Source organism: Anomaloglossus baeobatrachus, chromosome 2 (assembly GCF_048569485.1).
Source record: "Anomaloglossus baeobatrachus isolate aAnoBae1 chromosome 2, aAnoBae1.hap1, whole genome shotgun sequence".
NCBI lineage: Eukaryota > Metazoa > Chordata > Amphibia > Anura > Aromobatidae > Anomaloglossus > Anomaloglossus baeobatrachus.
The window spans coordinates 221,301,793-221,320,129 of record NC_134354.1 but is presented as its reverse complement, the minus strand read 5'-3'; the positions used below and the strand labels follow the sequence as shown (position 1 = coordinate 221,320,129).

The 18,337-nt window shown below is 48.6% G+C and overlaps 1 protein-coding gene across 2 annotated transcripts in view; it reads left to right on the top strand.

Annotated features, from left to right (window-relative positions):
- The first annotated feature begins 352 nt into the window (after positions 1-352).
- Positions 353-18,337, top strand: part of LOC142289718 (omega-hydroxyceramide transacylase-like) — a 56,829-nt gene continuing 38,844 nt past the window's right edge. Inside the window, exon 1 of one of the 2 annotated variants that reach the window (XM_075333643.1) lies at positions 353-673. In XM_075333643.1, coding sequence (XP_075189758.1) covers positions 475-673 — 199 coding nt within the window. In that variant the 5' untranslated portion in view covers positions 353-474. Of the gene's footprint in view, positions 674-15,756; positions 15,889-18,337 lie in introns of those variants that run through there. The other variant, XM_075333644.1, reaches the window with a different exon arrangement.

Below are 18,337 nucleotides of genomic sequence, written 5' to 3'. Positions count from 1 at the left end.
TAGAGTTTTGAACTGGAGTCTTTGGGCAATGGGAAGCCAGTGAGGGGAAGTGTGGAATTTGCAGCTTAACATTTAGTCATAAAAACCATGAAGTAATAGTTTGAGTGTATTATAGCAGAAAGTTACCCAATGTGAACACTGGAAGAATCAGCTTGCCCAATCTAGATTGCGGTAATCATCTGACATTATGGTGCTCAGTATGCAGCGGATGACACCAATGTCAGCAATATGTAACTAGAAACTCTGCCTGCCAATCAGTTTATGTAACATGCAGACCAAGCCCAGCAGTGATCGGTTACTACAAAGAGACCCTTTGTGGACTGTCTCTGGATCCTAATCCGGCAGAGGGTCTGTGAAGGGACCGCTACTTTCTATTTCATTATGTAAATCCTCTGCAGAATGATTTCATGAAGAAGCAAACAGGAGCGTGTTTCCTGTATACACAGGCAAAGAAATCTCTGCTGTCCTCAGGTCATGGAACATGAGACCGTCTCTGGAAGGAGCCCCCCGTCCCTCTCATTCTCTGGCAGTGGCTTTCTCTCTTTATACCAGATTGGAGCAGTCAAAGCCTTGCTTGACCTTGCCCCAGACATACTGAAGTCAGCACCCAAGGTGTATGGAGCCTCGGCGGGGTCTCTTGTCGCAGCTGCGGTAGTCTTCCAAGTCAATCTTGGTAAGTAATGCAGTTACTTACTTTGTACCCGTGATTCAAGTTACACAAATCTACAGCTTTGTTATTCTGTTGGGCCTTATTCTGTCAATTTTATTATTGTACACATACCATTTTTTACTTTAAAAAAAAAAAAATTCTACATATCTGCATATGTGACATATACAGAGGAAGAACATATTGGGAATACCCCTTTAAAGCCATGTATTTACATCTCCAAGATCCTATCCCAATATGATGTAGGAATAATAATAATAATAATAATAAGAGCAAATACCTCCAATTAGAAATGTAGTATAGTTCTCCTGATATAACCATGTTTCTTACTTTATGTGCAAGGCTTTGCAGCTTAGGTATCCATGGTTACGTCCAGCAGCAGCTGACTAACTGGCACTATATAAGTAGATGTAACCATGGATACCTAAGCTGCAATGTACTGCGCATGAGGTAAGAGTTATGGCTATATCAGCAGGACTATACCATATATATATCTAATTGGAGGTATGTGCTAATATTGTTCTTTTCTTTGTCGCTCCATTGGGAGACCCAGACAATTGGGTGTATAGCTTCTGCCTCCGGAGGCCACACAAAGTATTACACTTTAAAAGTGTAACCCCTCCCCTCTGCCTATACACCCTCCCGCGCATCACGGGCTCCTCAGTTTTATGCTTTGTGTGGAAGGAGGCACACATCCACTCATGCATTCTCAGATTAGTTATATCGGTTGGAAGAAAAGAGGACCCCCACGGGGCCCCCGGCATGTTCCCTTCTCACCCCACTATGTTGGCGGTGCTGTTAAGGTTGAGGTACCCATTGCGGGTACAAATGCCGGAGCCTCATGCCGTTTTCCTTCACCATCCCTTAGTGGCTCTGGGAGAAGTGGGATCCTGACCGGTCATCCATTCACTGGGACCGGGCTCCCTCCGCAGCCCCTGTGGGAATCTGCCGGACAGGAGTCTATTCATCCTCAGGGACCGGGCCCTGCATCTCTAAGGTACTCTGTGTCCCCATGGGGGACTGTGCATGGAGCGCCTTCTTCCCGGACGCTGCAGCAGCTGCTGATTTGTGAAGACCGGCAGACTTCCGCGCCGACCGCGCCTGCTTGTCGGCCGCGGTCTTAAATTTAGTCCCCGGCTTCATCGCGGCCTAGTAGCAAAAATCCCGCCCCCGGGCCTGCCTGTCAGGGGTAAGGGCGGGACTGCCGACCTGACGTCGGATGTGAGGGACGGAGCATCCTGTATGTTTCCTCCCCCCTCACTGATCACTGTGGGGACCCCAGATTCCCGCACTTTTTCTAGCACCGCCCACGGCTCCACTCCTTCCCTGAGAGCTCCGGCAGCCATGTTTTTGGCATTCTGCCGGTGGAGGGTTATCAGGGAAGAGCTCTGCAGCTCTGGGAGACCTAAGGCAGGGAATCTGGAGGACACACACTCCGCTTTTTAGCGGTCGGTAAGCCACACCGGTCACCCGGTGCTGGTCCCCCATAGGGTGCCGGAATATATAATATACAGTTAGGTCCAGAAATATTTGGACAGTGACACAACTTTCGCGAGTTGGGCTCTGCATGCCACCACATTGGATTTGAAATGAAACCTCTACAACAGAATTCAAGTGCAGATTGTAACGTTTAATTTGAAGGTTTGAACAAAAATATCTGATAGAAATTGTAGGAATTGTACACATTTCTTTACAAACACTCCACATTTTAGGAGGTCAAAAGTAATTGGACAAATAAACCAAACCCAAACAAAATATTTTTTTTTTCAATATTTTGTTGCGAATCCTTTGGAGGCAATCACTGCCTTAAGTCTGGAACCCATGGACATCACCAAACGCTGGGTTTCCTCCTTCTTAATGCTTTGCCAGGCCTTTACAGCCGCAGCCTTCAGGTCTTGCTTGTCTGTGGGTCTTTCCATCTTAAGTCTGGATTTGAGCAAGTGAAATGCATGCTCAATTGGGTTAAGATCTGGTGATTGACTTGGCCATTGCAGAATGTTCCACTTTTTTGCACTCATGAACTCCTGGGTAGCTTTGGCTGTATGCTTGGGGTCATTGTCCATCTGTACTATGAAGCGCCGTCCGATCAACTTTGCGGCATTTGGCTGAATCTGGGCTGAAAGTATATCCCGGTACACTTCAGAATTCATCCGGCTACTCTTGTCTGCTATTATGTCATCAATAAACACAAGTGACCCAGTGCCATTGAAAGTCATGCATGCCCATGCCATCACGTTGCCTCCACCATGTTTTACAGAGGATGTGGTGTGCCTTGGATCATGTGCCGTTCCCTTTCTTCTCCAAACTTTTTTCTTCCCATCATTGTGGTACAGGTTGATCTTTGTCTCATCTGTCCATAGAATACTTTTCCAGAACTGAGCTGGCTTCATGAGGTGTTTTTCAGCAAATTTAACTCTGGCCTGTCTATTTTTGGAATTGATGAATGGTTTGCATCTAGATGTGAACCCTTTTTATTTACTTTCATGGAGTTTTCTCTTTACTGTTGACTTAGAGACAGATACACCTACTTCACTGAGAGTGTTCTGGACTTCAGTTGATGTTGTGAACGGGTTCTTCTTCACCAAAGAAAGTATGCGGTGATCATCCACCACTGTTGTCATCCGTGGACGCCCAGGCCTTTTTGAGTTACCAAGCTCACCAGTCAATTCCTTTTTTCTCAAAATGTACCCGACTGTTGATTTTGCTACTCCAAGCATGTCTGCTATCTCTCTGATGGATTTTTTCTTTTTTTTCAGCCTCAGGATGTTCTGCTTCCCCTCAATTGAGAGTTCCTTAGACCGCATGTTGTCTGGTCACAGCAACAGCTTCCAAATGCAAAACCACACACCTGTAATCAACCCCAGACGTTTTAACTACTTCATTGATTACAGGTTAACGAGGGAGACGCCTTCAGAGTTAATTGCAGCCCTTAGAGTCCCTTGTCCAATTACTTTTGGTCCCTTGAAAAAGAGGAGGCTATGCATTACAGAGCTATGATTCCTAAACCCTTTCTCCGATTTGGATGTGAAAACTCTCATATTGCATCTGGGAGTGTGCACTTTCAGCCCATATTATATATATAATTGTATTTCTGAACATGTTTTTGTAAACAGATAAAATAACAAAACTTGTGTCACTGTCCAAATATTTCTGGACCTAACTGTATATATATTAGTCGGGCTGTATACCCTTTCCCATATACCCTCAGTGATCACTCTCCTAGGAGACAACAGCATGTCGTCCACAAGGAGCAAAGGTGCTAAGGCACAGGGTTTTTTTGCGACCTGTACCTCTTGTGGGGCTATGTTACCTGCGGGTTCCACCTACCCTCACTGTGAGCAATGCTCGGCCCCTGTTTCGCTTGCTCAGCCGGAGCCTCGGTCACTAGTGGGCCCCTCGGCTCAGGTAGACCCCCCCTGCTCCCCCTGTCCAGGCGGCAGGGACAGAGTTTGCTGCTTTTGCTGAGAAACTCTGTGTCACTTTCACAATCCATGGCTCAGTCTATGGACAAATGGTCTGCCAAGCTGCTAGAAGCTTTGCAGTCCAGACCGGTCCTTACACAGGCCCCGGTCCCTGTTGGATCGTCGCCTCCAGGCCCCTCTCGGTCCGCGCCGCAGCGCGCTCCCAGGTTGGGCCCTAGGTCCCACGCGGAGGACTCCTGCCCGGACCACAGTCCCAGACCGGCTAAGCGGGCTCGCTGGGAATCTTCCCCGACTTCTTCACGCTGCTCGGGTTCCCAGCTTGAGGACTCTCTGGAGGACGAGGCGGACGTCGCAGCTCAGGGCTCTGAACCTGACGTTGCCCTCAATCTTGATACACCTGAAGGATTGGCGGCTAGATCTGTGGTCTCGGTTGCAGATGGTTCATCGCTAAAAGATGCCACTGACAGGCAGATAGAGCTCCTGGTGAAATCCATCTATGAAGCCAAGGGCGCGTCTTTTGCCCCGGCCTTTGCAGCCGTGTGGGCACTCCAAGCTATCTCAGCTTGTCTGGCTGAGATTAATGCAGTCACACGTAATTCTGCTCCGCAGGTTGCGTCTCTGACTTCTCAAGCGTCAGCTTTTTCTTCCTACGCCATGAACGCAGTCCTAGACTCTGCTAGCCGTACAGCGGTGGCGTCCGCTAATTCTGTGGCAGTCCGCAGGGCCATGTGGCTGCGCGAATGGAAGGCAGACTCTGCCTCCAAGAGGTTCTTAACCGGTTTGCCGTTTTCTGGCGACCGATTGTTTGGCGAACGATTGGATGAGATTATTAAGGAATCCAAGGGAAAGGACTCCTCCTTACCCCAGTCCAAACCTAAGAGACCTCAGCAACGGAAAATTCAATCGAGGTTTCGGTCCTTTCGTCCCTCCGCCAAGTCCCAATCCTCTTCGTCCAGCAGGCCGGAGAAAGGCCAGAGGAACTCCTATGCGTGGCGGTCTAAGTCACGCCCCCAAAAGGCCGCCGGAGGCACTGCCTCCAAGGCGGCCTCCTCATTACTCTCGGCGTCCCCGAACCGCATCCTCGGTCGGTGGCAGGCTCTCCCGCTTTTGCGACGCCTGGTGGCCACATGTTCAAGACCGATGGGTGAGAGACATTCTGTCTCACGGTTACAGGATAGAGTTCAGCTCTCGTCCTCCGACTCGTTTCTTCAGAACCTCTCCGCCCCCCGCTCGGGCCGACGCACTTTTTCAGGCAGTGGACGCTCTGAAGACAGAAGGAGTTGTGATCCCTGTTCCCCCTCAGGAACATGGTCGCGGCTTTTACTCCAACTTGTTCGTGGTGCCAAAGAAGGACGGATCATTCCGGTCCCGTTCTGGACCTCAAACTACTCAACAGACATGTGAGCACCAGACTGTTTCGGATGGAATCTCTCCGCTCGGTCATCGCCTCGATGTCACAAGGAGACTTCCTAGCATCGATCGACATCAAAGATGCTTATCTCCATGTGCCGATCGCACCCGAACATCAACGCTTCTTGCGTTTCGCCTTCAGTTCGTGGCATTGCCTTTCGGCCTGGCGACAGCCCCACGGGTGTTCACCAAAGTCATGGCATCCGTTGTGGCGGTCCTACACTCTCAGGGCCACTCGGTGATTCCCTACTTAGACGATCTCCTAGTCAGGGCACCTTCTCGGGTGGCGTGTCAACACAGCCTTACCGTCGCTCTGGCGACTCTCCAGCAGTTTGGGTGGATAATCAACTTCCCAAAATCCAAGTTGACACCGACCCAATCACTGACTTACCTCGGGATGGAGTTTCATACACAGTCAGTGGTAGTCAAGCTACCGCTGGACAAACAGCTTTCTCTGCAGGCAGGGGTGCATTCTCTTCTTCGGGGTCAGTCACACCCCTTGAGGCGCCTCATGCACTTCCTGGGGAAGATGGTGGCAGCGATGGAGGCAGTGCCATTCGCGCAATTCCATCTGCGGCAACTCCAATGGGACATTCTCCGCAAATGGGACAGGAGGTCGACTTCCCTCGACAGGAACGTCTCTGTCCCTTACAACCAAGAAGTCTCTTCAGTGGTGGCTCCTTCCCAATTCTCTATCGCAAGGAAAATCCTTCCTGCCCCCAACCTGGGCTGTGGTCACCACGGACGCGAGCCTGTCAGGGTGGGGAGCGGTTTTCCTCCACCACAGGGCTCGGGGAACCTGGACTCCGGTAGAGTCTTCCCTTCAGATCAATGTTCTGGAGATAAGGGCAGTGTATCTAGCCCTATTGGCTTTCCATCGGTGGCTGGAGGGCAGGCAGATCCGTATCCAGTCGGACAACGCCACTGCCGTCGCATACATCAACCACCAGGGCGGCACGCGCAGTCGTCAGGCCTTCCAGGAAGTCAGGCGGATTCTGCAGTGGGTGGAAGCCACAGCCTCCACGATCTCCGCAGTTTACATCCCGGGCGTAGAAAACTGGGAAGCAGATTTTCTCAGTCGTCAGGGCATGGACGCGGGGGAATGGTCTCTTCACCCAGACGTGTTTCGAGAGATCTGTCCCCGCTGGGGAACGCCGGACGTCGATCTCATGGCGTCACGACACAACAACAAAGTCCCGGCATTCATGGCCCGTTCCCAAGATCACAGAGCTCTGGCGGCGGACGCATTAGTTCAGGATTGGTCGCAGTTTCGACTGCCTTATGTATTTCCTCCTCTGGCGATGCTGCCCAGAGTGTTACGCAAGATCAGGTCCAACTGTCGTCGCTCCAGATTGGCCGAGGCGATCGTGGTACCCGGATCTGTGGCATCTCACGGTGGGTCAACCGTGGGCGCTTCCAGACCGCCCAGACTTGCTGTCACAAGGGCCGTTTTTCCATCTGAATTCTGTGGCCCTCAACCTGACTGTGTGGCCATTGAGCCCTGGCTCCTAGCGTCTTCAGGATTATCTCAGGATGTCATTGCCACTATGAGACAGGCCAGGAAACCAACGTCCGCCAAGATCTATTACAGATCTTGGCGGATCTTCTTATCCTGGTGCTCTGATAATGGGTTTACTCCCTGGCCGTTTGCCTTACCCACTTTTCTTTCATTCCTTCAATCCGGAATGGACAAGGGTTTGTCACTCTGCTCTCTCAAGGGACAAGTATCGGCGCTCTCCGTATTTTTTCAAAAGCGCCTGGCCAGGCTTCCGCAGGTCCGCACGTTCCTGCAGGGAGTTTGCCACATAGTCCCACCTTACAAGCGTCCGCTGGAACCCTGGGACCTTAACAGGGTGCTAACGGCTCTTCAGAAACCACCTTTCGAGCCGCTGCGGGATGTTTCTTTATCACGTCTTTCGCAGAAGGTGGCATTTCTAGTGGCAGTTACATCACTCCGAAGAGTGTTGGAGCTTGCAGCGCTGTCATGCAAAGCCCCCTTCCTGGTTTTTCACCAGGATAAGGTGGTTCTGAGTCCTGTCCCGGAATTTCTCCCTAAGGTGGTATCTCCTTTTCATCTCAATCAGGATATCTCCTTACCTTCATTTTGCCCTAATCCAATTCACCAATGTGAAAAGGATTTGCACTCATTAGATCTAGTGAGGGCAATCCGGTTCTACGTGTATCGCACGGCGCCCCTGCGCCGTTCAGATGTGCTCTTTGTCCTTGTCGCTGGCCAGCGTAAGGGTTCGCAGGCTTCCAAGTCAACCTTGGCTCGGTGGATCAAGGAACCGATTCTTGAAGCCTACCGTTCTTCTGGGCTTCTGCTTCCTTCAGGGCTGAAAGCCCATTCTACCAGAGCCGTGGGTGCGTCCTGGGCATTGCGGCACCGGGCTACGGCTCAGCAGGTGTGTCAGGCAGCTACCTGGTCTAGTCTGCACACTTTCACGAAACACTATCAGGTGCATACCTATGCTTCGGCAGACGCCAGTCTAGGTAGGCGAGTCCTTCAGGCGGCGGTTGCCCACCTGTAAGAGGGGGCCGTTTCGGCTCTTTTTATCGAGGTATTCTTTTACCCACCCAGGGACTGCTTTTGGACGTCCCAATTGTCTGGGTCTCCCAATGGAGCGACAAAGAAGAAGGGAATTTTGTTTACTTACCGTAAATTCCTTTTCTTCTAGCTCCTATTGGGAGACCCAGCACCCGCCCCTGTGCCCTTCGGGCTGGTTCTTCTTTTGTGTACACATGTTGTTGTTGTTGATTTGTTCTTATGGTTCATGGTCTTCAGTTCTCCGAACATCCTTCGGATTGAATTTACCTTAGACCAATTTATAAGTTTCCTCCTTCCTGCTTTTGCACCAAAACTGAGGAGCCCGTGATGCACGGGAGGGTGTATAGGCAGAGGGGAGGGGTTACACTTTTAAAGTGTAATACTTTGTGTGGCCTCCGGAGGCAGAAGCTATACACCCAATTGTCTGGGTCTCCCAATAGGAGCTAGAAAAAAAGGAATTTACGGTAAGTAAACAAAATTCCCTTCATTACACCTACTACTGTACATATTGGGATAGGATTTTGGAGATGGGAATAACAATGTAAGCTTTGATTTTTAAAGGGAATCTGTCACCAGGCTTTGAGAGCAGCATAACGTAGAGGCAGATATCCTGATTCCAGTGATGTGTCACTTACTGGGCTGCTTAGTGTAGTTTTAATAAAATAATTGTTTAATCATCAGTAGATTATCATTACAAGACTACTAGGTGTGCTGCCAGGTAGTCCAACATATTCATGAGTTCTGTATAAACTGACAGATCTGCAGCAGAGACATTAATTTTATCAAAATCACAGCAAACCGCTCAGTAAATGATACATCGCTGGAATCAGGGTCTCTGTTTCTAAATCATGCCGCTCTCACATGAGGTAGCAAAAACCTGGTGACAGATTCCCTTTAAAGTGGTGCATATCTGATTATTCAGGATTAGGCTATGTGCGCACGTGTGCGCTCTGCACCGCACCTTTTAGGTGCGCTTCAGAGCGCAGCTGAAAAGCTCCGTTCTGAAGCGCATGGTGCCGGCAGAGAACGTGCGCTCTGCATGCTGCCTCTCCCTATAGACAGCATGCAAACCGCACGAAAGAAGTGACATGTCACTTCTTAGAACGCAGCGATTCGGGCAGCAGCCGAATTGCTACATTCTAATACGCCACGTGCGCACGGCTCCTGCACAATCGCCATAGATTGTGCAGGGGACGCAGGACGCATGCAGTTACGCTGCGCTGCAGATCGCAGCGTAACTGCATGTAATACACACACGTGCGCACATAGCCTAATAGTAGATCAAATATTGCTTAATTTGTAACATTGTTTGGTGATGAGTTACTATCTACTATTGAAACATAAAATCCACATAAAATATATACATACAAACAAAATAACACTGTTATGTGATACTACCATGTTTGCCTGAAAATAAGACATCGTATTATATTATTTTTTGCCTCGAAAAATGTGCTTGGCTTATTTTCAGTGGCAGGGCTTATTCTCAGGGAAAGTTTACCACCCAAAAAAAGGAGGACCCCGCCAGGAGACCCCACCAGGAGAATCATATTCCCAGGTCCTCCTACAATCTTCGACGGGCGCTCCCAGCAGGTATGCTCCATAGCGGTCCTCACCTGCTTCCTTCCGGGACACACACACACACACACACACGAGATTGGATACACACACGTGAAATCGCACACACAATCATACATCAGATCGCAAACACACAACATCCAGTGATACCTTTTGCTACAGCCAGCAGGGGAACCTGGGACGCAGTGCAGTGGAGCCCGAGGACCTTTGTTGGAGCGCATCGATGTGTTTCACCTCAGGTCCTCCATGTGTTCCACCGCAGGTCATCGCAGCACTGCACTGCGTCCCAGGTTCCCTTGCTGGCCAGAGCAATAGGTATCACTGGATGTTTGTGTGTGTGTGTGTGTGTGTGTTCAGATGTATGATTGTGTGTGCGCGATTTGATGTGTGTGGGTGTGATCTGATGTGTGATTGTGTGTGCACATTCCACAGCAGGTCCTCAATGTGTTTCACCGCAGGTTCTCGCACTCCACTTCACTGCGTTCCAGGGTCCCCTGCTGGCCGAAAGCAATATGTATCACCAGATGTTGTGTGTTTGTGTGCAATCTGATGTGTGTGTGCATGATTTGATGTGTGTGTGCGAAATAATGTGTGATTGTGTGTGCGAAATAATGTGTGATTGTGTGTGCGATATGATGTGTATGTGTGTGCATGTTCCACCGCAGGTCCTCAATGTGTTCCACTGGAGGTCCTCGCACTCCATTGCACTGCGTCCCAGGTTCCCCTGCCAGCCAGAAGCAATATTTATCACCTGGTGGTGTGTGTGTAATCTGATGTGTGATTGTGTGTGCGCGATATGATGTGTCTGGGTGTGCGTTCCACCGCAGGTCCTCCCATTTGGGGTCTGGTGAGTATGATTGCAGGGTCTTCTTTCTTCTCTCTTTTGGGGTTGTCTGCTTTCTATAATGAAGTGTCCTGCAATATACTTTAACTTTTTTAGCTGCATGGACACATCATTATTGAACCACAACTAGGGTTTATTTTCGGGGTAGGGCTTTTATAGTTAAGCCTTTCGCCGAAAAATGCTGTCTGAGCTTAATTTTGGAGAAGGGCTTATTTTCGGGGTAGGGCTGGGCTTATATTTAAGCCTTTTGCCGAAAATTCCTGCCTGGGCCTATTTTTGGAGTAGGACTTATTTTCGGGGAAATACAGTATATAGAATGCTTAGGTCTTACGAGCATGGCACATAGTCTGTGCAGTAGAATACTGATGCTGCGTGTTGCTATTCTGTACTACTTTCCTTTTTATGGTATGCACAGAGATAGTCTCGACAACTGAACATTCACAAAATGTTTGTGTATACAAAGCCAAGCAAAAGGTTATGGGTTATGTAAAGTTACATAAAGCAGCACCAAACGTTTCATCCACTAATAGTACGTAATATAATGGATGAGGATGTAACAATCGAAAGAACTAAAGGCCGCTTTACACGCAACGACATTGCTAAGGAGATGTCGTTAAGGTCACGGAATTTGTGACGTACATCCGTTGTCGTTAGCGACGTCGTTGCGTGTGACACGTACGAGCGACCGCTAACTATCAAAAATACTCACCTTATTGTTGATCGTTGACACGCTGTCCATTTACCAAATATCGTTGCTGTTGCAGGATGCAGGTTGTTCGTCGTTCCTGCGGCAGCACACATCGCTATGTGTGACACCCCAGGAACGAGGAACCTCACCTTACCTGCGGCCGCCCGCAATGAGGAAGGAAGGAGGTGGGCGGGATATTCCGGCCGCTCATCTCCGCCCCTCCACTTCTATTGGGCGGCCGCTTAGTGACGTCGCTGTGATGGCGAACTAACCGCCCCCTTAGAAAGGAGGCGGTTTGCCGGTCACAGCAATGTCGCTAGGCAGGTAAGTACGTGTGACGGGTCCGAGCAATGTTGTGCACCACGGGCAGCGAGATCGCAGCGTGTAAAGTGGTCTTAAGCCTGTTCTACACAGTATGGGTTCCAGCTGTGTTATACAGCTAGCATCTACCACTACCCGGTGCGTCCAAAGCTCGCTACGAGTGAGGTTTTGACACTCCGTATAAAAGCCTGGTATCCCTGTAATTGCACTGACCTGGAGAATCGTGTTGCCAAGTCAATAATCACTGTAAGAACAAAAGCTAGAAAAAAAAATAAAGTGCATTTTTATTTTTACTATTTCAAGCACCTGCAATTTTTGTTCTTTTTTTTTTCCTTTGCATTGGTAAATTATATAATAGAATTGTTTTCTCCAACTTGTCCCACTAAAATAAAAGCCCCCATTTACCTATGTCAGTGGAGAAATAAGAAAAATAGTTATGCCTATTGGAAGAAAGGGAACAAAAATATAAAAGTGCAAAAATGAAAATTGGCCACAGAGGGAAGGGATTAAGGTACCATGTCATCATTGCAGTGTTTTTAAGATAAAAACTCAGCTGCAATCACTGTGGCCCCATCCATCAAAGTGTTTCCACCAGAAAACTGGGGTTAAAAACTTTGAAAAGTCACATTTTTTTGCACAAATGTAGCAGCTTTTGGTGTTTTTACCCCATTTTTGGGTCGCTCTATTAAAATGGGCAGAGCTTGGGAGGTACTGGAGTGAAAAGGGGCATTACAACGCTTGTCTGTCAAATTAAATTAATGAATAATAGTGACATTTTTTACTCCAAAAATTTTACTTTAGTCCCATTGCTGGCGAGGTGCAAGGAGGCACTGATAAGCTGCCCCAAAATAATTAAGTAGCATGCGCTTCTTAATCAATTTGATTAGAAAATGACACTTCAGTAAGATTGGCGTGTACAACATCAGTCTTATTAAATCAAGCTCTGTCAGAGCCAGAAATTTTCCTTTTGGGGAAATTTCCACAAATTGACCGCAAAGTATTGCATGTGCAAAAAAAAACAACTTGCAAAATTCCATTCTAAAAGCCACCAAGAAAACACACGCTATCTGGTACAGAATGCCTTCAGATGTGTATGTATGGAGGTTATGGAGGTTATGTCTGTGCGTCAGTAAATAGGATATACTAAGCATTGACATATACAGAGGTCTCAAACATGCAGCCCGAAAGCCGCATGCGACCCCTCAGGCTGCTTCTTGCGGCCCAAAAGCACATACCCCCCCTTGCAATGGGGGCACGTACAGCTCCAGAGGGGGGCATACAGCTCTGAAGTGGCAAACAGCACTGGGGTGGGGGGATATACAGCTCTTGGGGTGTACAGCACTGGGGTGGGGGAGATACAGCTCTGGGGGGTATACAGCTGTAGGGTGGTATACCGCACTGGGGTGGGGGGACATACAGCTCTGGGGGTATAGCGCACTGGAGTGGAGAGTCAGACACTTCTGGGGGGTATACAGCACTGGTGTCAGGGAACAGACAGTTCTGGGAGCATACAGCACTGGGGTGGGGGGACAGACAGTTCTGGAGGTATACAGCTCTGGGGTATGTAGGACCGATAGTACTGGAGGTATACAGCTCTGGGGTGCATGAGACGGATAGTACTGGGGGTATACAGCACGGGTGTGTGGAACAGATAGTACTGGGGGTATACAGCACTGTGGTGCGTGGGACAGATAGTATTGGGGGTATACAACTCTGGGGTGCGTGGAACAGATAGTACTGGGGGTATACAGCACTGTGGTGCGTGGGACAGATAGTATTGGGGGTATACAACTCTGGGGTGCGTGGGACAGATAGTACTGGGGGTATACAGCACTCGGGGGCGTGGGACAGATAGTACTGGGGGTATACAGCTCTGGGGTGCATGGGGCAAGTATTACTGGGGTATGTAGATCTGGGGTGCATGGGACAGATAGTACTGGGGGTATACAGCTCTGGAGTGCGTGGGGAAAATAGTACTGGGGGTATACAGCTCTGGGGTGCGTGGGGAAAATAGAACTTGGGGGGGTATACAGCACTGTGGTGCGTGGGACAGATAGTATTGGGGGTATATAGCTCTGGGGTGCATGGGACAGATAGTACTGGGGGTATACAGCTCTGGGGTGCGTGGGACAGATAGTACTGGGGGTATACAGCTCTGGGGTGCGTGGGACAGATTGTACTGGGGGTATACAGCACTGAGGTACGTGGAAACATTACTACAAGATGGGGTTAAGGAGGGTGCACATTACTACAGGATGGGCACATTACTACAGGATGGGGACAAGGATGGGGCACATTAGTTAAAGGGGACAAGTTTGTGCACATTACTACAGGATCGACACATTACTACAGGATGGGGAGAAGTATGGGGCACATTAGTTAAAGGGGACAAGGCTGGAACACATTACTACAGAATGGGGAAAAGGATGGTGCCCATTACTACAGGATGGGCATATTACTACAGGATCGGGACAAGAATGGGGCACATTTGTAAAAGAGGATTGGATGGGCACATTACTACAGGATGGGCACATTATTACAGGATTGGGGCATGGATGGGCACATTACTACAGGATAGGCACATTATTACAGGATGGTGACAAGGATGGGGCACATTACTACATGATGGGTACATTACTACAGAATGGGGACCAGGATGGGAACATTACTTCAAGAAGGGGAACAGGATGGGGGGGACATTACTAAAAGATGTTTGCCAATATTACTATATGGTGGTAATTGTAAAACGATATTACTTACAAGAAAGGGATAAAATGTAAACAAAACAAAATATAGCATGACATTTTTTTTAACATCAAAACTGTTTTTTTATATAATTTTTTTTTTAAAAAAAGTGCACTTTTCTTATAATAAACAAGCAAAAAATGTTCAAAAACAGTGATCCAAAGGTGTAGAGAAAAAAAATATGGTATCAATAAAAACGTCACTTTGTCCTGCAATCAGCGAGGCCCCTAAATTGTTTTTTTTTTCTATGTGCGACACCCATCTGAGTTTGAGACCCCTGTACTATTTAGTAATGTTATATCAACTACAAATATCCACGTTATTCTAAAATATTTACTTCCTGTTATGTTCATTCAGCCAATTATACAAATGACCCCGTGTCATTGACCTGAATGTGCAAACAAAGCAAAAACTTAGTTAGGAAATTAAAGAAGTTGTCCAGTTACCAAAACTGTTTTGTTTTTTTTTTGATAAATCTTGCTATTATGTGCCTCTAAACACATCTATCACGTTATTTTACCAATATTATCTTTTATCATGGTCTAGCATAACATCTTCATTTCTGGCTCCAGCTCTGATGGAGTTAATCTCTCTCTTAACTTCCTGTGTTCAGTTACTACAACTTCCATAATCCTTTGCAGTAACTAGCAATCTATCTCCCAACCCATTCTGACTGTTCCCTCCCCTCAGATCTCCACCACAACAGTTCCCTCCCCTCCTTCCTGTGTGCACTGCCTAATCATGGTAATAGAGCTTTTATCCTTTGGTCTTTCTGTGCTGCATGTCACTATCTGTCTCCACTCTGGGACTTGTAGTGCAGGTGACCGGATGATACATGTCACTAACTGCCCCTCTCTGTGATTTCTGCTGCATAGTACCAACTGTATACACTCTCACCTGCACTACAAGTCCCACAGTGGAGACAGTGACATGCTCTGCTCTGACACATAGTGTGCTGCATGTCACTGTCTCCACTGTGGGACTTGTTGTGCAGGTGAGAGTGTATACAGTTGGTAGTATGCAGCAGAAATCACAGAGTAGAGACAGTGACATGTATCATCCGGTCACCTGCACTACAAGTCCCATAGTGGAGACAATTAGTGACATGCAGCAAACTATGTATCAGAGCAGAGCATGTCACTGTCTCCACTCTGGAACTTGTAGTGCAGGTGACAGAGTGGAGCAGATTGGTCCCATGCAGCTGTGCTGCTGGTGGGAGTATATGATCACACTGCCGACACCGCCCGTTCTCCTGACAGCTGAGCAGAGCGGGCGGGTGGACAGTGTGATCAGATACTTGCGTGACAGGGGGGATTTCAGTGGAGGAAACCCCCCCTGTACTCCAGACTGGAGCCCGTACCTGCCACAGCTGAATGCTGGAAAGCGTCTGCTTTCACCGCTCCACAGTAAAGTTCTCCGGCTCCTCCCCTCGATGCTGTGCTGTGACGTGCGGTAGTCACCGCCCACAGCCCTGTCAGTCAGTGTGAGTGGCGCCGGCCTCCTGTGACGTACCCGTCTTGTTTGAGAGCCCGGAAATGCCGGGACGTCAGAGGATGCCGGCGGCCACAGCTCCAGGGGGTCATGTGACAGGCACTGAGCGTGCAGGATAGCGCCGCTCAGTGCCAGAAATGGAAATAGAGGCTATTGAAGAAGATGCAGACAATGGTAAGTGAAAATCATTGGGGGAAAAAAAAAATGGGTGGACCACCCCTTTAATGGCTTCACATCGTAGCACATTAAGCAAATGAATATCATGGAGCAAATCTATGAAAAGTAGAGGGTTTTTTTTTCTAATAAATGTGCATAGACATATTACCTGAAAACAGAGACTCTATGGTGTAATATAGAGATCACTCCTACTAATCTACTATGATAAAATCAGCAGTGAAGGCTGATTACACAGCTAGGAGTTATTTACAGGCAGTATATCGGGCATAAGACTGTATGCACAAAGAGCGTGTAAACTTCAACATGCTGACTCTCCAAAGTTTTCTCCTGAGATAAGATCTCTGGAAGAGTCTACGTCTACTGTAGGGCATGTCAGTGAGTAAACTGGATGTACTCTGACTTCTGTGCACAGTACTGTGGGGATTAAGCTTTCACCCATGTCCAAACCCGCGTTCTTTCTGTGTGCTGTCCAATCATGGTAATTTTTCCTCCCACTGTTCCCCTCTCTATTTCTCATTCTTCCTGGATCTGGCGTTTCCTCATCGTGAGATGCTGTGCTGCTGGCTACCTGGACACTGTAGCGCTGCAGGTAAGAGATGGCCTATTCATTGGCTGCTGCCATCATCGACAGTTTCGGGAGGCAAGGGGATGCGTTCCTTACCGCCATCCTGGCTGAGTAGCATCCTGTCCCTCCTGAGGCTCAGGCGGTGAATTACGATGGTCCGCTAGGTGAATGCACCCAACAAAGCTCTTAAATCCCGCACAGATGACGTCACAGGGCATGCGCACTATCTGTTCGCTCACCCTGTGCTTAGCCCCCCCCACTTCCTCTCAGCTTCCGACCACAGCTGACGCACGTTGCTACTGTCCCATCGCAACATAGAGCTGTGGCCGGAGGTTATTAACCCCTGCACCCACCAACCACCAATTAATATTGACCCCTGTGCCCACCAACCACCAATTAGTATGGGATGTCCTCTTAACTGCAGCTCCCTCACAGTCATCTCTTCCGCCATACATCAGGGTGCTGGAGTAATAGCAGACGTAGCAGCCATTCATCTCGCCATTCCAGATCCTTTTGGAGAAGTCGCCGTTCTTGGTCACCTAGGTGGCGTTCTCCATCTATTACGCTGGTTTCCTATGACCCTCGGTCGTCCTATAGGCATTCACGCCACTGTTACCGACATCACCGGATTAATACAGTTCCTCCCTCGATGTGCTCGCAGCACGTGGAATGTGCGTGTGAATACTTCTCTGAAGCTGGGACATGTATTCCTGACTTCAGATGAGATTAAATGTGAGTGAACACAGTCACGCGCATGCACAAAATTTCCAGGGGCTGGCGGTGAGGCTTGCTCATGTAAATCATGTTGTCAAGCCCACAACGGTATAATAGCATGGAATGAGGGCCGATTAGTCTGCCCCATCGACTAGTCGAGTGCCTAATTAGCATGGAAGCAGTGAAGTTTATAAATCCTTTTTTTTTAAACAGTCATTTTAGTGAAAATTATTACACAGGGCTGGTTAGGCAGGGCATTTTGATATACAGATATGAATGCTGCTGGAGGGTATAGGGTGACCTGTCAGGTTGCCTTGAAATTCATATATAATGTGCTCCTCCCCCTCTCTAACCTCACCTCTTTCCCCTGCATGCACCATAAGGCCCTGAAGCCCCTCTTCCACCCTCTTCTGATCCCAATCCTCCCCTCCTTATTGTCCTCTTTTCAGTCTATTAAAAAAAAAAAGTCCCCACTGACCTCTCCGTACAGGCCCCACATCACCGCATCTTCTCCTTTGGGAATTTTTCAAATGATACAGGCGCGCACAACATGCTGATGTCATCAAGGTGTGCACGCCTGTGTCACAGAGAAAGTACCGGGCTGTGAGCACAGGGGAGAACCTGTGTTTTGCTGCCTGCACTGTGCGGAGCGGGGGGATTGCTGTCTGCCCGGCATGCTATTTGTGATGAGTGCAATCTGGCCAGGCGACCCCCGGAGTCTAGAGCTCCTAACAAGTGACCAGATTGCCCTCTTTATTAATTGGCCAGCAAGGGTCCCCTGACCCTCCTCTTCCATTAACAATTGGCTACAAACCTTTTTCGTTATGGGATGCATCATGGGAAGAAACACCCTGAGCGCTGTTCTGAGATATTTATCTTTCTTGACACCATTTATAATTCCTACAAGGCACATGGGAGATCAGTGTGGTGTAAGAATGAGGAGTTTCGGTGCCGCCTGGCCCTCCAACCCCAGTTGGGTTGGTAAGTCAAAGCCACGGACACCTGGCCGCATTTAATGATGGCCCAAAAAGTTGACAACCCCTTTCAGGCAGCGGCCCCTAGCACCTCCGCCGACTCCAGCTCAATGGCCGTTCATAGACCCGACACATATTGGTTATTCAATGAAGGCCACTACCACTTCTTTGGCCTCTGCAAGTACAAACAGGA